Raw genomic sequence first — 22,010 nt, 5'->3', positions numbered from 1 at the left:
CAGAACAAAATATTTAAGGTTTCTGGTATTGCTATAAATGTACAATTCATTTAACAAGACATTTGCAAGCAATATGTAAATTAACTTACTTCCATTTTTCCACTGTTGATAATAAATCATCCTCCTGAAACGCACTCAAAACAAATATTATAACTTCACAGTGAACAACAGCCAGATGGGTTTTCTTCTCTTAATCCTCACCATCCCTCCCATCCTGTGAGCTGCTGGATGGGTTGATAAGTTCCCTCTGCCTCTCTCTCCTGGAAGCTGCTCAGAAACCTGCAGCTATGCTGAGGAATGGTGGTCATGCAATTTCAATGGCTGTGATGTACAATGGGTACCTTGTCAGTTATCTTATGCCAGACTCCAGAGCAAAACAAAGTAAAGGACATCAGGTTGCTCATAGCTGAGTCCAGCTGAATTATTAATATCGCCACAGATAGATATTTCACTGCCCCTCTGGGCCTCCTGTGGCAGTGAATTCTCTTTTCATTCTTCAAAACATGGAGCCAAAATCACTGCAACAAAATTTAAATGAGGTATCTTCTAGACTTATTTAAAAAGGTGTAGGTCTGATCTTTCAGCTGCTCTAGGCAGCTGTACAGGTACACAATAAAACCAGTGTTATAGGTCACACATAAAAAAGGCTGAAAAGGGGAATTTGAGAGTATTCAGTGAAGTCTAGAGATAGTACTTCTGGTTCCAAAGTGGGTTCTGTCAGAAAAGGTCATTATCAAAGACGGTGCTTAGTTCTTGTTTTTCCTTCAAAGTCTTCCATTTCTGTAAATAAGTCTTTCATTTTTTTAATAAAAATTCTAAAACCCAAGGGGATAAATGTTTCCAATTTTTATGAATGTTTGCTGTTTTTCAGTTGAATTGTCCATGTATGGTTATTTATTTGTTTACCAGCTAGCAAATAACTGAGAACTTGCAGATTCTGAAAATGCATTCATATCTTGCTAATCAAACCTGATTTCTGTTGTTGCTATGCAATAAAACTGGACATATGCTCAGGTTAGTTTACATCCCACTTTTCTGAATATAGTACACAGTAATATTTTGACTCTGTAGCAAGCAAAGGACCGGTTAAGAGGAAGGTTATTGGGCCGTGAGAATAAGATGAGTTTTACTTCAAAGACAGCACACTATTTGCTAGTATTTAATCATATTCTATTATGTACTTCCTTCCAACTTATTGAACAACTTGTACAAAGTACTCATGTATTTTTTTGTTTTTATTTTTTCCCCCCAACATGTACTGATACTGACAGTTTAAAAAAAAGTATCAGCCCATTTGTGGCAGAATTTGCATCATTGATATGGCAGTGGTTGAAAAAATTGAAACAAAATTACAGTCCATGCACTGTTTGTAGGTTCTTTTGGACACTGCAGAGCCAAATTAATCCTTGCATCTCCAGACTTCCCTTTTCAACTTCAATTGCTCTCCTGCTCCCCTATGGTGGTGTCAATGGTGTGGCAATGAGGGCTGTCCCGTATGAGGTGACTCTGTCCCATGAGGGAAAGACCAGGGCAGTAGGTGAAGGCTTGTCACAACAAGGCAGCTGGGAAGAGCTTTGTCTGTAGGGCAAAGTACTGCACAGGAGAGGTTAAGGAAAGCACCATGAGATGTTGCTAACTGCTGCAGTTCGTGGCGCAGGGTTCACGAGAAAGAAGAACAAAAGCAGTATATGCATGGAAGCACGATGGAGTATGTTGTTGGTGGCCATGGAGAAATACGATGTGTAGAAGCAAATACTATGCTGTAGCACAGTGTTGTGTGTGCAACAGTGGATATAGTAATCCTGAGCAACCCTGGCCATGAAGGCTGGGCACACAACTCAAGGGAGAGCATTGGGGGCTGCTGTGTGGCATGGGAGCAAAGCAGAGTATTTTTGGGTGCTGGGAATGTGGAGAGGACAATGAAGCCCTGTTTTAACGTGCAGACAAAGGTATCGGAAAGTTTTATTTGATGCCCAGGAAAACAACGAATAAAGGTTTCAGATCCAGCTAAAGATTGTAACACCAGTGTGTAATGGAGGACCAGTGAACATATGGCCATGGGCATGACCTTTCCCTTGCCATTGTCCCCTCAGTAGTGGCAAACTGTGACCTGGCAAGAACATATTTGCTATAAATGCAAAACTCCTGTCTAAACACAGTGTCCATCATCAGCAGATAGGGATAAAGACTAGATGCCATTTGTCCAGGCAGGGTCTCTCTTCTGACTGCTGGGCAAAAAGTACTTGTTAATGGGGTGTAAATTAATGTTGTCCACCAAAAACTGTAAAGAAAAGGACAAGAAAATAATATTGGCTTAAAAAGATGGGCAGAATGGCTTTTATGTGAGTAGAAGCACTATTTTCTTGTCAAAGTTAAGGTAAATCCCAGTTTATTTACACTGAGGTGAAATACAAGCTTCAGAGCAGACGACCAGATGCCCTGATGTGCCCTCTAATTTCCTCAGTTGGATGACTGAGAGGTGTTGTTTTCTTGGGGTTTTTTGTTTGTTTGTTTGGTTTTCTTGTTTTTGTTTCCTTTTTTTTTTTATCTTGGAAAAAAGGTAATTTATCTAAATACTTTTCTCATTATCATTGATCTCACCTTTATTACAGTGTTGTACTAATTTTCAAGTGTTTATTGCCTTGTTTTAAAGTAGATGGCAAAGTTGTTGGGGAAGGCCCATGGACTTTTGTTTTTTTTTTTTGTTTGGGTGCTTTTTTTTTTGCAACTGAGTGCTGTGCAGGTATGGTCGCTTCACAAATTGCTCCCTGCTAGCTGGCTGACTCCCCAGCTAGAGTCCCCTGCCAGCAAGACCTTTGCAGTCTTTGCCACAAAGTTCTTCCTATGTGGCAGGACTGTGTGCAGCCCCTAGTATGTGCACGAACAAATGCTGCAGTAATATAATTAATTAATATCAGCAACTGGTGGGAAGGAAGTGCCTTCTCTAGGAAAGGTAGTGGTACATTTCCTAGATATTTCCCTATGAGCACATATATATGTTTAAAACGTGTATATATTAATACAGTAGGGTGCATGTCATAATTTTATGCAGTTTCTGCGGTTTTGTTATATAGTTTCCATACTGGCCATTTAACCCAGAATATGCATCTAAACCTTCACAATAAGCTTGAATGACTAAATATTTTTCTGTTATAAAAGTAGTAGCTTTATACTTTTAAGTGCTCTTCAAAATGCAACAGCAGGATCTCTCTTTTGGAAAGCCGGAAGGCTACAGAGCAATAATCTCTGACAAGGCAGAAATATTCAAGAGAAAATTTGTATATGATATCCTATTTTTTCCCTTTCTTTCTTCAGTGTTTTAATAAAAACAGCTAAGAAACCGAAATGAAACTAGATGACAGAGAAATGTTTCTGCATAAATAGTGCCCACGTTCAGCATGCACACACTGTGGCTTTATAACACTTATCAAATAAGAGCCTCAGAGCACTTGGCAAAAATTTAATCAAAGCCAAGGAGCTGTGTAAGATAGTGTAAGCCAGATTGTAGCAATTTAAATGACATGTGCAATTAACATCTGGGGCCTTGTTTTTCCATCTCAATCTCTTGATGACCACGCAGCCCTGTCAGTTGTTGGCTTTACCCCACCATACAACAGAACACAACACTTTAAATTTTATTCTTTGAGCTCACCCCCTAAAGTCTGCTTTACTGGATTTGTCTATGATTTCACAAACTTGATATGCTTAAAAGGCTTGCTTTGGCCTTAGAAGGGAACAAGTTTTTCTGGCTGACTAAGCTGGATTCTTGGACATCTGGGAAGCAAATATATATATTTTGTCAGAACTGCTGAAGCTTTGGAGCAAGTCTGTCAGATAATTTTGGCAAATTCTCAATGTGATAACTACAATACAATACTGTACTGGAAAGGAAAACCCATTAGGAAAATAATAGTTACTAGTATATTTTTTTATATCTTATGGGGAACACAATTTACCAAGAAAGGAAAATAACATAAAAAAATTTAATTGGATACATTTATATTCAAAGAATAGAGCAGTATGGATAAAGCAAAATGGACATCAGCTGGTTTCACTGTAAGTTGAAATCGCTGAAATATTTTCCCCTATAAAGGCAATGAAATATTGTTTTTCTAACTACCCTGTAAAATGCACAAATGAGACCTCTTCTTGCAAAAGTTGAAAGGCTATTGCTTTTAATTGTCATTCGCACTGGTTAAAATTAAAAGTGCAAATTTCTGTGCACTGAAATATGCATGCACACTCTGTGCATTGTCTATTTTATGTACAGCCTCTGGATATTGTCAGATAAAAGAGGAACATTTTTATTTTGTGAAGGAGGTGCTCTTAAAAAGCAGCAAAGCACACCAGACAAAGCAGAAATAATAAGGTTATCTGCTGTAAAGCGGGACATGAAAATCTGTTTCTCCTCATATTCGCAGAAGTTAGGGAAGCAAACCTCTTTACTTCAAATAATGAAAATGCAAGAGCCAATTCCCTTGGTCGCCCAGTGATGTGACTGGTTCAGGAATAGAAAATTTTCCTCAATAACATTACAAATCTTAGTCATGTCTAATATTTTAGTTATTAGAGTTTGCTTTTTTTTTTTCTTCCCTGAAAAGGGAAATCTAAAAATGTGCATTTCATAAAAAGAAAACAGTGTGACCTCCATCAGCCCAGGACCCTAGATTCTGGGCACTGATAAAATGTTTTGAAAACCTCATGGTAAAGGCATCATGTGGAGGCCTGTCTTACACAACAGCACTATCTGGCATCTGTTCCGCTGTAGAAATGGGAAACTATTGTCACAGAGAAGCAACAATGGTTTTGCCTCCGGTGGTGTTTATGTTGTCTAAGGCATCACTGCTTCGAAAGAGAGTAGCAGAGAGTGGGAGAGCGCTGGGAAGGCCGATGGACAGCACGGCTGGTGGGCACAGGGTGCTGCCTGCCTGTAAACGTAAATCTGGCAAGCAGAGTCGCATGGCGCTCAGTGTGGAGCAGTGGGACAGCTGAGGGCTGGAGCTGGGCGTTGCGGGGCTGCACTCAGCAGAGAAGATAACGTGACTTGGGGATCACTGGTACATTCCAGCAGGAGTACAGCAAAGAAATGAGCGATACACATGTGCCCTAGCATAGGAAATCAGTCCCAAAAGTTGCTGAACCTGAGCCCTTTACACCTGCTTAGCATGTGGTTCAACATACTGTGCCTTTCACCTCGGCATCTGAAGCCTTGGTCTTGCTAATGCTCGCTGAAATGCGGAATGTTGCTCCCACTGAAGTTAGCAGAGTGAATCACAGGGGCAAAGAGATGTGGCTGCAAAAGCCTTTGTGGTGTGCGCGAGGAGCAGGCCAGCCCGTGGCTATGGGGGAGGCAGCTGCTGAGCAGCACGGTGTGTGTGCAACACAGCTTCCCTGGCTCAAAACTGATACCTGATGCCCCTGCAAGGCCTTCAGACCCCTGCCACATGCCTCGCATGCTGGGTCACATGCTGAAATCTGTGCCACGAAGCAGTCGTGTGCATGCTTTAGTCTTGCTGAAGTCAAAGGGAATTAAATGTGTCTTCAAAGTCCGTCATGTGCTCCGGCATTCCTGTGTCCAGGAGATGCAAGGCCATTATGCTGTCTTGCTGCAGGGAGGTGCATTTCTGTCTCAAAACAGCTTTGAGAGGGCAGCACGTTAAAGGTTCACAGTATTGCTGCTGCATTTTAGCTGTAGTTGGAAGGGAGCACATTCCATCTGAATGTGTGTTCGGTTTTGCCCCTCTGAGCAGCGACTGTCCCAAACTTCCAAATTTTCAAAGAGTTACATGGGGATTTATCCAGCCAAATCCCATTATAGTCAATGGGACCTGGGTGAATAATTACACTGTGCTTCTTTGTAAATAATGGGGAAGGTTGCCAGTTATTGCTGATTATGATGCTGACTTTTTCGTAGATATAGATCCACACTTCTGTTGCGAACTGCACTCAGAGCACCAGATTACTTCGCATGATGCTATAGTTTCCGTTATTTACTGTGCATATCACTTCAAAGAACCGAAGTTGATGACTTCTAGTCCACTGTGTTAGCAGTCCGTCTCCTCTCCATCTCCTGTTGTTTCCTTTCACAATCTGAGTAACAAAAAAATGGTGGTGTAAATAGAACTCCAACAAAGAGGTCTGTTGAGCCTGTAATGCTCCCCTGAAAGGAGGCTGTCGAGGGGATGAATGGAACAGCCTCAGCCTGGCCGTAGCGGGGAAATAGATGACTTGGCATTGGGCAGTAGCAGGCAGCAGGGTGCATACTCCTAGTGTGGTGGCAAATAATGGTTCCGCTAGTCAGCTGAAGGGCTAAATGAGAGGACATTGTCTAACTCCGTAACCGTAACTAAATTGGAATCTGAAAAGAGTTTATAAACATCTGGCTGCTAGCCCATCTCTAAAGCTTAATAGCTAAATCTGAGGTGCAGAATTTTTTGAGGCTGCAATTGAACTTATTACTTGGAAGTATTACCATCTTAAGCAGATTAACTGTATTTGAGGATTGTAGAGTGTACTAAATTGTGGTTTGAGCATCTCTGCTGAGTTGTCCCATTAAATTAATTTTCACAAAATCAACATTTATGATTGACATCATTTCCATTTGGAACTAGACACTGATTTGGAAACTCATTTTCATTTCATGACATCTGGCTGCTGATTTTTTAGCTCTACTCAGTATTTCATATAAAATTCTAGTCCGGTGGTACTTAACTGATTTCTATATTTGTTTCTTTATTCAGATTTTCATCTGTTTAAGCTGGAATGGAGTGACACATTTGTATCTTTTGATTTCTCACAAATTTAGCAGTGCAGGAGTACGTTTCCCTGTACAGTCCTATTTTATTTTAATACTACTGTTCAGTGACAATAAAAGCATATATTGGTTAGACTAATAAACATGTAACCTCCTCTGCAGACTAGCTTTTCGATATTTTTATAGCTCCTGTTATTAATAGGACAACATCTATGTGTTGCAAATAGCTACAATAGTTGGAATCATTTTCTAATTACTTAAACAATGCGTTGTAGCAGCACCAACTGAAATTCCTGTAGGCTACAGGCTTGCTAATTGTTTCCTTCAGTAAACCTAATTTATAGGGCTGTGCAAATAGTTGCTGGATTTAAAGTATTTTGGCAGCTGAACTGAAAGTTATGGACTGAATGGAAACTTCATTTCTTCAGAATTGTCAGCACAGCAACGAGAATTGATTTGAGGTCATAGAAACATTTTTTAACACCTGGCAAACTGTTTCATTTGGTTTTCAGGTACATTTAATAAAAGCCAAGGACTGGATCATAAACATGAGAGGGAAATAGCCCCAGCCCTGCCGTTTTATCCACTGGTTGAGTTGGGCGATTTACCTGGGATGTTAACAACTTAAATTCAAGTTTCCAAACTGCTTCAAGCTTTTAGTAAGGTTTTACTAGTGCTCAGATGAAAATCTTAACACTGGAAATGAAGTATTCTGGGAGGGAGCTCTGTTTCTTACCTAGGATGCCTAGGTTAAAAAATAACCCCAATGGATCAAGCAAGCAAAATCAGAACTTGTGGGTCAAGTTTCTTGTGCTGGATCTTCTCTGTTTACAAGTCTGACATGGGGCCACAGCACATGTCTACAGGGGCAAGAGAGAGGCTGAGGATCAGAGATGGGCTATGACCTCTCTGCTTCATGTTCTCCAACTTCTGTGCAAAGTGAGTAACCTTGTCATCAGGCCATAGGCTTGCTCTTTCTCTACCATCCAATTTATTCTGTAGTTTTATATAAACTGGAAAAGCTTCAGTAGCAAAAGTTGAGAGTGTAACACTCAGCATCCTCCCCATTCAAGCATGTAGCTACAAAATTCTCTGGTTACTGGTTGAGCTCTTGATCCGAACTAGGACAAGGATCACAGAAGGGAAGAGAAAACAGATTTAAATCTGGATCTCCCACAGCCTAGATAACTGTTTGGCATCTTGTCCCATGGATCTATGTGAGCTTGAATTAGTGAGTATAGATAACACCAGTGACTGTGCCAGTCTGCTAGCAAAACTGAAATATTTAATTTCAGAAATGTCCACTCTTAACCTTGGAAATGAAAAAGAAACAGCACTGGGTGAGTTTCCCCAGCTTATTTGAGCCATCCAAACCAATAAACCATTTAATGAAAAAAAGTTCAGCCAACTGTACTTGGTTAAAGGAACTTCTCATAGTGTGAAAATTGACAAAGACCTTGGATTTTCCATTTATCTGAAATTGCTATCAAAACTGTAACTTTTATAATACTTTTTGAAGATGCTTTTGCTCTGGAAAATCTTGTACACTTGGACAAACCTGTTTAAAAAACCACAAAACTTGAAAAAGACTTTCTATTTTTTATTATTTTTCTGGTACTTTTACTGGCTCTGGAATAAAACCAGCTACTAGGTCTTTTTTTTTTTTTTTTCAGTCTTTCTGGAGACTATGCATTTTTGTAGTCCTTGGGTTTTCTTCCTGCTCTTTAATATACTTAAATTTTAGCAATCTCAGTTAAGAACCTTTGTTTTTTATCTCCCCATTGTTTTTCCCAGGATCAAATAAGATTGACATATCTGCTGTGTCTCTGTTGCTTTACTCTGAATACCTCCAGAGGAAAGTAAGATACAAAGAGAATGCACTTTTCCAGGTGCAGACCTAAGTATAGGCAATCTTTGGTCATTCAGGTTCTCAAGGTCAAGTCTAGATAATCTAACGCTTTTCTGTTCTCCCACTTGCTTTCCTCCTCATCTGCAACCTCCCATCTAGCTGTAGTGTTTATACCATAACAATGAGAAAGAGCACTGAAATGTCAAACTAACAGTTCCCTTCTGGGGTTAAGCTAGTGGCAGATGGCTTGAGGACTACGCAAGCCCCTGTCCAAAATCGGGGGTTTGCTGTGACCTGTTGTATCCCTATCTTTAAAGATAAACTTGAAGAACCAGCCCACCTCTGCCTTCCCAGGGATCTGCTCTCTTATCTCTAGTAGTCGCTCACCAACACTGTAATCTGTCAAACCCCTCTCTGCCGCCCTAGCAACATGCATCCAGGCTTTTTTTTCCAGCTGACATAAGCTTCCTGCCACCTCCTGATGACAAGTGCTTCCAACATTTCCAGCTGTCAGACTTTCAGCATCTGCTCCACATGTCACCAGGCTGACTTTGCTGAACCTCAGGCAGTTTTGCACTCAGCCAGTTGCCTGATGCTATATGGTGAGAGTGACTTCATCCTGATCACAGTCACTTGTCCACCTCTTTATATGCTAACCAGTGACAATCAGGGTGGCTGATAGCTTCCAGATAGCTTCCGCTATTGCATTTATATACCAGTGCATGCTTTGTTCAGAATTAGTCAGCCATTGCATTAATACTATTTTAGAGCAGTGGCTTCAGTAGAGCTACATTAAGTGTATTTAAAGTGCTTCTCTTCTAATTGGAGTTCAAGCAGGAGTGCCTCTTCTGAATTGTTGATGTCTTAAATTTATGTTCAGCATGACATTTAGACAATAATTTTAAAGAATCAGACTCTTCAAAAGTAGTCAATACTGGATTTACTCTGTTTCTATTAATGTATATGGAATTTTACCGCTGATTTCCGCAGGACCAGCTTTAGGCCATCATTTCACACTTCATAAAGTCTACCTAAATTGCGTGTTGGTACCAAATTCCCTGGCAAATACTGTCCTTTTTCTTTTATTTATTTTTTTTTCTAAAGCCCTGTTTCTGCACCAGCCTTTCAGTAGTGTGTCAGAAATGGAATACATCAGCCAGATGAGAATCTTCCACTGAAGTAGATTGTGCCATTACAAAATTCACCAGCACCGCCTTCTTATCTCTTTTTCGAGTGCTGCTGTGCGTAGTTTTCCACAAGCTCTTCTAGATGCTTTTTCTCCTTGAGAGGATCAAAGACAGAATGAGTGTGGGAGACAGGCAAGCAGGAGGAGAGCCCAGATAGCAAATACAGCAAGCCTGGGCCTTGGGTGCTCAGCCTTATCAAAATTACCATAAGGCTGAAAAGATATATTTTTCAAGTCTGAGATACAAGCACTCTGAGCCTTGCCCTGCAGACGAACATCAGGGTGTCCTCTGAAGGGACCCAGCATGCTGCTTTCCTTGCCCTGTGGGAGCTCACAGAGCTGGAGCAGCACACCAGCCCTTGCTCCTTGCCTGGTATGAGGGCAGATCCCCAGGGAACCCACTGCAGGGACAGGCTATACAGAGACAAAATTATTACCGCCAACTCTCACCATCCCAGCAACTTCCCTTGGTGCTAGGCAAGCCATAGCAGTAAATTGAGACTGAGCCTGCTGTAACATTCTTGCTTCTTTGCAAATGTCTGGGCTGAGGCCCCAGTTTTAGGATGCACTACCTGCCACCTGCATCACCTCTTTCCCATGCATCAGATGGTGTGGCCATGGGACTACAAGTGTCTTCTGCTCAGCAGCTGAACTCACCGCAAACCACTCATTACGTTTTGCTGTTCTTATCCAGGGCTGACTTGGGGTTGAGTAAAAGAGCTGAGCTGACACACTCTCTGCCTTGTGTGATTGATACCTCTGCGTTGAGGAAGATGGTGGGAGCATGCAGCTGGGTGATGAACAAAATGGAGCCTCTATGGAGCAGCTGACATTTAGATACAACACGCACACATTGCTTGGTGAACTTCACCCTATCTGAGGCTGGAGCTCTCTACCAGCACAGGAGATGTGCTATATTGTAATTCGTGTTCTAGATGTCTCCAGTGACCCTTTTGAGTTTCATATAGGAGAAAATGCAGTGTGTCTTCCATCTTCCATTTTGAGAAATCTCATTAAATAACAGACTCTTTATTAACAATATATGTAACTATATTGCTGACTTTTGTATTACTCCTTCTTGCTATGTGGTAGTGAGTTGCAGCAGTTGCCAGGCAAGTTCCCACAAGATTTCTAAAACCCAGTTCAGGACTGAGGGACTGATTTCCATGCAGTGTTTTCTCATGAAGGTAGAGCTAGCTTTAAAATTCCAGAGCTCTCCCAGTAAGCTGTATATTTGAGTCAAATAATGGAACAAAAGGGTTAAGAAAATGTTAACATTTTGCATGTGTGGGACAGATTATGATACTACCACTTCCTAATATTTTCAATGGTCTAGATCCCATCTCCAAAATCCCTGGATGTTCCGTACATTAACACCTCGAAGGTTATGTCTTGCAGCCAGATTTTTAAATATATATGGATATCTCAGGCATCAGATAAGCATCTGCAAGCATCTAATAGGATTTTAATCTTTCTTATGTTGCTTCAAGCAAAATTAATTTTTCCTTCTTTTGTTGTGTAAGTTACTTAAATCAAAACCTAAGCATACTTTGGAAATTGAGCTTCTGCTTTAGTTTTTTAGACTCTTTTGAAAATCCATGCTGTATTATAAAATCCACATTGTGTGGAAAAAAAAAAAACGAAACACCACACCATTCATATCACTGTGATGATCACAGTGTTAAAGTTCACAGAATGTAAATGAGAGTACTGAAAATTTTTCCCATATTTAAGACGCCAGCGTCCAAAGGAAATGAAGAGTCTGAGTGAAGCTGTAAGACTATCTTCAAAATCTTTTTCTTCCCTGGTTTAAAACAAAGTATTAAACCCCCTAATTCTTAAATTACAGTGTGTTTTCTTGGTTTGTCTGACTTTTTTGGTTTGGTTGGTTGGTTGGTTGGTTGGTTTTTTGGCTGCTTTAGTTTCTGAAACTCTACCTCTCAAAACGCTTTTGCCTCACCTATTACAATTAAGCTATTGTTTTGCTTAGAAAAGTGGCCTGATTTAATTCAGTTTTGTGCCTTAGAGTAAACCGAAATGATTAATAGCTCTGTGTGTGCCTAATGATGTGAGCCCTGCAGCCACTAAAGCACCTGTCTCAGTGTGTAACCAGCCAGGGTTCACTATTGTGCATGGCTGTAGATTCACATAACAAAAAAGACAATTAGACAATGTAAGGGATTTGAAGGGAACTAACAATGCAGGGAAATTGCCAGGGAAGGATTAGTTATCTCTTGCTCGATAAAAGCAGGTATCAATGGAAAACTCTAAATTGTCCCTCCATAGTGGCTCCATATGGGAGGCTTAGTGTCTAATGAAAACTGCCAGGGTTAAACTCTGAAAACAAAGACCTGGAAAGTTGAAAGTGTGCTTAAATTAGCATTTCTACTGCCCTTTCAGATCACTCCTAAATTTGCGAGTTCTGCTAGGTTTAACTGTGACTCTAATGGCAACCCTTCTGTCCAAACAGAAAACTCTCTGTGATTTTAGCATCCGTAAAGGCAGATTCAAAATTCCTCCAAAAGGAGTTTGGGTTTTGAAAGACTTGCATTGGCAGTGTTGCCTTATTGTCAGTCTTAGAAGGTATATGTGCTCTTGAGTCTGTTCTGTAAGACATAGGGCATCCACATTTTTTTCTTGAGTCTGTTCTGTAAGACACTGAACATACCTCCTAACTTGTGCTGGTCTTTCTCGCAGGACAGCTTCTTTGTGTGTGCAGTAATTGGTTTTGAAGTTTGCTCCATCAGCTGCTTCGCGGTGCAGCTTTCTGTGTTGGTTGGTTATTTTGATGGGTCATGAGAGTGATGGGCTGGCTGGCTGATTGCTGAGGTGTTCTTCCTGGCTGCATGACAGCCTTGCTGGTTGACCTCGGCCAACTGGTTTTAACTCCGGTGGGGGATAGCGGCTAATATTTTCCAAGGCATCTAGGTGATTTAGGAGCCCACAGCTCACCCTTAAGGGGGTCGATGCATTTGGAAAATGTTGCCCTATTAAATTTACCCCAAAGGGATATAGCGTAAGCTAATTTATGTTTGTAAGACAGCTTGGGGTCTTGGATTCCTGTGATGTGAATATTTTGCACTCTCCTTTTGGTACAGAGGCAAACAAGATCCATTCCTGTGGCTGTTTCATTGGACAGTCACGCTGTACTGAATCCACATCTGCTGATAAGAAGGCAACTTCTAGATAAATCATACAGGCATGTCTCTGAAGCCTAGAAATAAGAACTTCTGGCTCCAATAACAAAAGCCTGTGCTGCCTGACCTAAGGAAGGCCGCCTACTGCTCTGGTTGCAATCAATCCATTGCCCTTCCTCTGGCTGGTGGGTTTTGCCAGGATGGTAGCATGCCGGAGAAGCAGCAAAAAAGGAGCTGCCTTGACAGCTTCACATAGGTCCCTTGTTTACTCAGAAGGCACCTGGGGGACAATGAGGTGACCCGTTCTTGAGTCACGGTGCCTCTGCTCTTGGCTGATGCCTTCCATGGCTGAAGAGAGGAAGTGAGGCATCTGGAAGAAGGTTGAGAGCAGTGCACTGTGGCCCCAGCCAGGGAACACAGGGTTATAACAACAGGGCTGAGATGTGCAGGAGACCTGGCCGTGCAGGGGAAGGTGTACTTTATGTGTGCATTCTTCATGCTCCCTATATTGGTTACATATCCTTACATTCTCCTGCTGCATAACAGGAATAGTGGCTTTGCCTAAGGCGACCAGCATGTGTCTGTGGTGCTCCTTGTGGCAACTAGCCACCCTCCTGTCCTCACAGAAAGTCATTAATTACATTTAAATGCCCGTCGCTGAATTTCCTGCATGGGTCTCTTTATGTCTTAAGCTGGTCATTAGGATTTTTGTGGCTTGTGTGTAGTTATACTGCAGGAGTTCTTTAATAAACCACACTGAGGGTGAAAGTGTCTGTACGAGAGGGGCAAGAGAGGGGCTGAGTGGCTTCTCTGTGGGTGTCTGATATAAATGAGAAGGGAGAGAGAAAGGAAGGGATTAAGAAGTAATTAAAGGGTAGAGAGAATGGTAAATGAGGAAGAGAGGAAAAGACTGCAAAGAATATTGCTGATGGGTTTTAAATTTGACTTTGCGCAGTCGTCTTTTTTTTTTTACACAGTCAGGGAAGAAGTTGGAGGCAGCCTTGGTTGCTGTTATGCTTTCAAATTATAATCTAAGTGCTGCCTTGATTATACACCATTCTGATTGCTGTGGTCTAGTGATTAGAGCATAAAACTTGAAGACAAAAAATATGCTGCTTTTCATGACTGCAAAGGACTTGCTGGGTGGTTTTGAGTGAGTTATTTTGCTTCACTGTGCCTCATTTTCCTGATCTGCAAAATAGGGATATTAATGCCTATTTTTGTGAAGGCAGTCTGAGAAACTTAACTGGAAACTTCTGTATAAATGTCAAGTATCATTATTATTGTTCTTAAACTAATCCATTGTAGTCAACTGCTTTTGTAGTTTTTATGAAAGCAAATACAATGGGAGCTAAATAATTGGCTGCCTAACAATGTTATTTTAATTAGGAAAAGACAAAAAGTGTCTGAAAAATGCAACAGTGGGTTGCCTTTTTTCATCAATTACCAAAAAAAAAAAAAAAACGCAAAACAACACAACTCTTCCAGAACTAAACCATACTATGCCAGGTAATAAAGTTCCTCTGAAGTATGTGTGACACACTGATCAGAAGTAACAGGCAGAGATATTTTTTTTTTTTTATTACATGTTTGGTTCACTATTTGCCTGGCACAGTCAAGGATTTTCAGTTATTGTTGAGCGAGGAAGATTTAGGTTAAAAATGCAAAAAAAAATTATGTGTTTACTTCTTTGCCAGCATCTGGAAGATGAAATTTCCTCAGGCTGTGACTTTAAAATCCTAATTTTCAGTTGAATAGTTTGCACTGTCTGGCTTATACACCTTTGGAAACAGCATAACCAACATCAGCACTCTCTCTCCTTGGGGAGGTGAATATAACTCATTTTTTAACACAGTGCTGTTAGAACAAGGTAGTGGAATGGAACTGGGAGAACACCAGTCCTATTACTCTTCACATTTATCTACATCCTGCTTAAACCCTGAAAGGCAATCCTGCCTCTGCCAGTTCACCCTGAGGGTGGACAGTCCCCACGATTCAGCCCAGGGCCACAGGCATAAGGTTTTATCAACAAGCATACACTCACTGTATGGCAGGATTTTCTTAGTCTAGGGTGCTGATTGTAAAATTGAATGTTTGCCAGTCTATTTTATTCTTTTTCTCCTGAATTTGCCCTGACAGGAACAGGATTTTGCTGGTGTAATGGTGTTTATTTTGTGGTGGAGGAATGGGAATGTTTGGGGCTCTCTTAAGACAGAACGATGTTAGTCATAGGTAATGTGTCATCATACATCCAAGGGATTTGGCAGAAATCTGTTATGTAGTCTTGGCCTTAACATGACCCCAGAGTGAGTAACTTGCGACCTGTCTGTCCTCATCAGCGTCAGTACTGCTGCTTTCTAGGACAGCCCAATTAAGATAATTTTATGGTTGCTGTAAGAGAACTTAGTATCTGTAAGGCAGGCTGAGTGGAGCAGTCCTGGCTGTTCGCTGTCAGTCCCCAGAGACTGCATTGCAATCACGGCCTCTCCAAAGCACTTTCCTACACCAGGCAGCACAAGCCCGTTCTCTGAAGGCTCGTCTTTGGCTGGCTCTTCTGCATCTGCGAGTTCCTTCCCTCTAAAACTAAGGCTGTTCAGTGGCAGGTATTACAGTATACACTGAGATGGCTAGAGCGATGCGACATCTGGATGCTGATGGCTCTCTAAGATGATGGACAAAGTACTGGATAAATACACTGTAGCACAAAGACCCAAATCTGGTTCCTGGGAAGCCAGATCCATTCAGAAGACAAGGTTGAATGACATTTTAGTGATGGCCTTTAAATAAAGATACTGTTTCGCAGAATAATAAAGAGTCAGTTTGGAACTGGGCTTTTTGTTTGTTGCTCTTGGTTGGTGTTTTGTTTTGTTTTGTGTTTTTGTTTGTTTGGTTTTGGTTTTTGTTGTTGTTGTTACACTTCTAAGGACATTTGTGAGGACTGCTCTTCTCTCGCTTGGTCAGAATCCTAACGTTTTGCACCAAGTGTAGTGAGTGCATGAAGACTTTGAGAGGGGGGAAAAGCATTTTTCTAGAACAAATGTAACATGTTGGATCTTTAGATTTTATCTTTTTGTCCTGATGGTGAAAAAATTAACACTAAATGTATAAAATTAATATGATTTTTTTTACTTCAAAGAAAAATCTAGTGTTGGCTTTGTATTCTTTCTGTGAATGGTTAACATAAAACACTGTCCTTGTGAATACTGGACTGCTCATTCTCTCAGTGAAGTTAAGAAAAAATTTTTATGTGTGACAGCACTGGGAAGCAATACTATTTTTCAGGATGAGTACAATGAAATTCTAGCAGGTAATGTTCTTCATCAGAAGACATTCGTAAGAAAAATGCTGAAAAACATTCCTCTAGTTACACTATTAGGTAGGTTTTATTTTCTTTCTCAGTAAGAATAGTGAGCATACATACACAGAGAACATGCCTTGCTCCACCATTATTCTGAACTGCTAGCTGCAAATGAGATTCTTCAGTCTACTCTAGCACTCCTTAATATGTCTTTTTCAAGTGTAAGAAATGGATAAATGGATTTGATTTTTAAGCAAATGGTCTCACTGTGATTCCCCATCAGCAAAGAGCAGAGTCTTCTGTGTGGTGATGCAAGCGGTCGAACGAAGGAGCCACAGAAAACTCTTCATCTTGAAGAGCTCAACAGACACATGTTAAAATGAGTTGACTGAACCTCAGTCCTGTGTCTCATGGGTTCATCTTTGGGGAAATGAGGTCCACTATGCTTTTTCTGATTACAGAACTAGATTCTTCCTCATGCTTCTCTACTGGCCACTTGGGCGGGAAGGGCAAATTCTGCTTTGCCATGACAAAGCTCAGTTGGACAGCTTTCTCCCATTTCTCCCAAAGCAGTGAACACAGACTGAGACAACGGGTAAACTATGATGTAAAGTTTATATACAAGAATATAACATTTATCTGGAGTATTTACAAGGTTAATTAAAGCAATATTTTACAACTCTTTCAGGTTAACCACTAGGTATATTACAGTTAGGCTACAGATGGTTTCATTTGCAAAATATTTTTTAAAAAATTGCATTCAGATCAACCAGCTCCAAACCTTGTTCATTTTTTTTTTTTTTTTTTCTGAGAGAGAAGGGCTCAGACTTGTGGAAAATAAAATGTGAGAATGGTTAATATACTCTTACTGATGCCTATGTATCACATGCAAGAGTCATAACATGACCTTTATAGCATTAATATAGATGGCAAGCCATTTCACCTCAGTGAAAGAGTCATACCCCCTGTGATAGGCCAGTGGCATATGTGGTTGTCTTTCTCTGCATCTCCTATTTTTGCACAACATGCATGTATACAGAGAAGCAGCAATATAAATGAACCAGCATTACCCAAATGAAGAGGGAAAAACCTCAGACCAAAATCATGTTTGCAACCATAAAAAAAAAGCTTTAAGCGAGATATTTTAATACTTCCCAAAAATAGTCATGATTTTTTTATTACATTTTAACCTATGTACAAGAACGGAGGGCTCCCTCCCCTCTCGGAGAGCGGTCACCATGTTTCATGCCCGGTGCATCTCAAGGCTTAGAAGGGCCGAAGTAAGAAGGTGCGGGAAGCCCCGAGAGCTCGGGACAGAGGCGGCTGCTGGAGGTGGCTGGAGCCGAAGCCACTAACACTGCAGTTTGCGGATGCTGCGAGAGAACCGCTTGAAAGCCCGCTGCCCCTTCTGCCACCGCTTCAGCGAGGTGATGACCAGTTCCCCAGCTTGCTTTTGCCCCATCACCAAGTAGGGGACGTTGATGTCGTTCATCTCATCACAGGTACACTGGAGGCCACCTTTGAGCCAAAGCACGATCTTCCTCAGATCCCTTTCTGTCAGCCCATTCAGCTTGTAGATGGTTTTGCTCTTTGTTTCAGGGGTGATCTTGGTATCCCCATTGATGTAGGCAATCTCCTTCACTTTTATCTTCAAGGCTAATAGAGCAAGGGGAGGGGGAAGTGGAGAGAGGGAGAGAGATTGAGAGGTTTTTTTCCCATTAGTGCACATAAAGAGGACCTGGGGAGGGAGGTGCCCTATTGCTAATTAAACTGTCAGGGCTGACAGAAGAGGCAGCAGGTGGCTCCATTTCTAAAGCCACAAAGGGCATGCAAGTCATTTCAGTTTGAATCAACCTTAGAGTGGAGGGGTTTTTTGGTTTTTTTTCTCCTCTTTCCCCTCCCCCTCTTTTTCTTTCCTTTCTAAATTAATATTTTCTCTGCCTTTTCTCCTGTTTGCAAACAGAGAGAGGGCAGGTTTGTTGCATTAAACAGCACCTCGGGTTTTTTGTCTGGGAGAAGACAGTCTTCCTGAAACTAGAGTTTGAAGGGGAGGTGGGGAGGTGAGTACCTAGACTTAATCTGAAACCTGATCTCTGCTGTGGCTGAAAACTTCTAAACTTAATTTATTAGGTTGGAGAGGATTTTAGGCAAACCTGTAAGGAAATGATATTTCACATGCATTGTTTTTTTGAAAGAATAGATCCTGTGGAGGGCAAATTGGTCCAACAGCTGCATTTGATTTGGTAAAATAACTAGGAGGGGGATACAAGGCTCTGTAAGAATCTGTGGGGCATGTTTAGCTTTAGGAGGATTTATCTGAGTGCAATTTGCCAGGCCAAAGCTATTGGTTGTTTTAGCAATTACGTCCCAAAGTCATGGTTTCAGTTTTTAGGTGGTAGATTCTTTTTTAAAGAAAGACTTTTGAATTGCTGTGGATATTTATACTACAAATATGTTTCAAGGTATAAACATTGACCTATTATAAAAGGATTCCCCTCCTTATTCCCTTCTTCTCTTGAAATGCAAATGTGTGGATAATGTGCTGTTCAGTTGTCTGTGTCAAAGGGGCTTTCTCGTCCTTTTCTAACCCCAGATCTTCCCATTAAGTTTATATCCCCAATTGTCTGTGTATTACCTTCTCTGTCAAATGATATATTGAGCTTCGTTCTTAATCTGCAGAGAGAGTTTTTCTTATTGTGAGATTGGTTATGCAGCTTTCTCATATGTCTAAATGAAGCTTTGCTCTACCTCTCCCCAGGCAATAGTCTGGATGAAAGAATTTTTTTTTTCTTCATTTCTGTTTGGCTTGCCAGCAACATACACATAGAAAAGCACTATTTTGAAACAGTAAACAGAAAAGGACTATAAAAAGGGCTACTTTTTATTCCAGGGTGGAATTCTGTTTTTCATGACCCAGTGCTCAGATGAGTCCATCTGCAGGCAAGACAAAGCCCTGCCTTTATTTAGGCACATGCCTCATTCCACTGGGAGTTTTACCTGACCCCAAGCCCTCAAGTTGCAACCAAGAGGGCTCTTCTTCCACTTACCAAAGTCATTTTTGCAGAGGTTTTCCACGATGTCATTATCGTCTTCATTTTTGTTTTTGCAGGCATCGCAGACCTTGGGTGCTGGAAATGCAAGGAACAGTCCCCGTCAGGCTCGGGGAGAAAGGAACAGCAGGTGGCGTTGGGACCCCTTCGGAAGACACCGGTTTCCCAACCCTCGATGGAGGGGCTGCCCCTGCGCCTTGCTTCCCCTCCCAGCCCCGGCGCTATTCGAGCACTTTGACGTGCCTTACCTTGCTGCGGACCCGCTGCAGGGGGGCACGATGTGATGTGAAGTCACACCTAAACCAAAAGTTTGGTTTGGGTGGGGTTTTTTTGTGTGTTTTTTTTTTTTTTTTTTTACGATGGAAAGAGTAAAGTGAGGGGACATGACACAAAACACCCCAACCCCGCGCTTCAGCGATGATCTCTGCAGAGGGAGGATGTCCCTCTCGGAGCCCCGCGGCTCGAGTCCGGGCTTCCGGACCTTTTCCTGGGGGACGGGCAAAGGCCGGGGGCTGCGAGCCGGTACCAATTCCCCGACGGTGCCTGCGGTTTCCCCGGTCCCCTCGGGAAAGACTCTTTGAGTTTCATCTGCGATCCCCCTTTCGGAGCATCGAGGCGTGTTCTAACGGGCGGGAGAGGCCTCCGCTCCCCTGGAGAAGGCTGGGGAGGGACCCCTGTGTCGGGGCAATTCATCGGGGGGTAGATGCTGCCGGCCCGGGGCCAGCCTGGCGAGCTCCCTCTTACCTTCCCTGGTGACCGGGAGGATGTGGTCGCTACTGGCCAGCGGGATGCAGAGGTCGTTGTCCTTGGGGAAGCGGCTGCAGTCCAGCATGTCGGGCCAGGGGAAGCCGAAGGCGGACATCACCGGGGCGCAGCTCTCCTTCACCTCCTCGCAGAGCGAGTGGCAGGGCTGGATGATCTCGTCCAGGTCGTCGATGCAGACGGGGGCGAAGAGGGAGCAGAGAAACTTCCTGGTGTCCGGGTGGCACTGCTTCTGCACCAGCGGGATCCAGGTGGAGGCCTGCTCCAGCACCTCCTGCACCGTCTCATGCCCCAGCAGGTTGGGCAGCCGCATGCTCTGGTACTCGATGCCCCGGCACAGCAGCATCGGGGCGGGGATGGGCTTGCAGTTGGAGCGCTTGTAGGAGAAGTCGGGCTCCCCGAAGGGGAAGAGCCCGGCGGCCGAGGCCATGCACTGGGACGCCAGCAGGAGCAGGGCGCAGAGGCAGCGCTGCATTTTGGGGCGCGGAGGAAGTGGTGGTGGGGGGTTGGCGAAAAGCTTGGGGGGCCGGGGTGGCGGGGCGCGGAGCGGGTGGCGCGCCGCTGCCCTCAGCCGCAGGCAGCGTCCCCCAGCCCGGGCTCCTGCCTGCCAGTCGGGGACGGAAGGTCTGAGCAAGATGCGGGGGCAAACGGGAGTTTTCTGGATTTTTTTGTATGCAAATGGCAGGGGGAGCGGGGGCTGGGAGGAGCCTGGTGACAGCCATCCAGAAAGGATTGGTCACTACTTTCTCGGTCTGCTTTTGCTAAGGGGGATTGTCTTTTGGCAGGAAATGCTTGCAAGAAACGTTACCGTGCGAGCATGGGAAAGGGGGAAAAGATCCCCGCGAACAAAGAGCCACGAAAGCTCGAGGGGCAGCTCTGGGGCCGGGGGTAGCTGGAGGTGAGCTTTGCCGCCAACACAGCTACTGCCAGGCGGCGGGACGCCTCTCTGCCCCCGGATCCCCCTGCCCACGTTTGGTGCTTTCGCTGCCAGCTTAAAGGGCCCGTTCTCCAAGCAGGGGGCGAGGCTGTCTGCTCCCTCAACCCCCGGGGGGTGTCTGGCACCTCCGCCCCTTCCATGCGATGCTGGCACAGCTCGGCCTGGCGCTGGAGCCGGAGGCAGCGGCTAGGGGCTGCCGGTTCTCCTGCCCCCCTCCAGCTCGGCAGCACCCAGGCGTCGGGGGCTGCAGCCCCGGGAGTAGTGAGGGGCTACAGTGCACCCCGGGGCTGCAGCCCCTGGATTATCCCCGACTGCCAAAGGGGATTTTCCCCAGGTGGAAGCATCCAAGTGCTTTTGAAGTACCTTCCCCTGGCACGTTTATTCTGAGGCTAAAAGCGCGAGTCTGGCTCGGTGCAGCACAGGCGCATCCCTTTCCCTTCACTCCTGTTTTCACCTAGAAACTCCCTTAAAGAATTATGTTTGTGTTGATTTACCACAAAGGAGAAGACAACAGGCAAGGCACTGGGATCACAATGCAGCTTCAGTGCAAGCTGGATATTTCTTGGATTTTTAGTAATATTATTTATGGGATTAGTATTGAAAAGAGTAGGCCTGTGTAGTGTAATTTTGTGGTAAACCACATTCATTAATCAGCTACTGAGTGTATCTCCTTATAGAGATTTTTTTATGAGAAGCTAGCCTTAGCCATGATGACTTCTATAAATCACAGGATCCCTGTTATGTCCAGAGGTCCAGATCGCTGCTTGTGGCATAGGAAAGAGACGGGACCTGCAGCATCTCCCCAGGGAAGTCAGGGGACTGCTGTGCTGGAGTGGCTGTGGTGGTGCCCCAGGCGGGCTGCCGTCATGCACTGAAGCCAGTGCCAGCTCCTTCAGAGGAGGTTTCAAGATCCTTTCCAGCAGCCATGCTGATGGATGTTATCTCCCTGTAGGCCAGTTTATCTGTTACTTTGTTTCATACCTGGAAAATAAATGTCCTCAATGTCTAATATCACTTGTGGAAAGGCTTAAAAGTAG

General features: G+C 43.3%; 1 protein-coding gene across 1 annotated transcript; it reads right to left on the bottom strand.

The window, feature by feature from the left end:
* Positions 1-16,820: 16,820 nt before the first annotated feature.
* Positions 16,821-20,691, bottom strand: SFRP2 (secreted frizzled related protein 2). Its single transcript, XM_065837904.2, has 3 exons — positions 20,019-20,691; positions 19,272-19,352; positions 16,821-17,880 (listed from the first exon to the last, which is right to left on the bottom strand). The coding sequence occupies exons 1-3, from the start codon at positions 20,509-20,511 to the stop codon at positions 17,576-17,578; spliced, it is 879 nt and encodes a 292-aa protein (XP_065693976.1). The 5' UTR covers positions 20,512-20,691; the 3' UTR covers positions 16,821-17,575.
* Between the last annotated feature and the right edge of the window lie 1,319 nt (positions 20,692-22,010).

The sequence above is a fragment of the Patagioenas fasciata genome, chromosome 4 (genome assembly GCF_037038585.1).
Source record: "Patagioenas fasciata isolate bPatFas1 chromosome 4, bPatFas1.hap1, whole genome shotgun sequence".
NCBI classification, from domain to species: domain Eukaryota; kingdom Metazoa; phylum Chordata; class Aves; order Columbiformes; family Columbidae; genus Patagioenas; species Patagioenas fasciata.
This window is presented reverse-complemented; position numbering and strand designations above follow the sequence as displayed.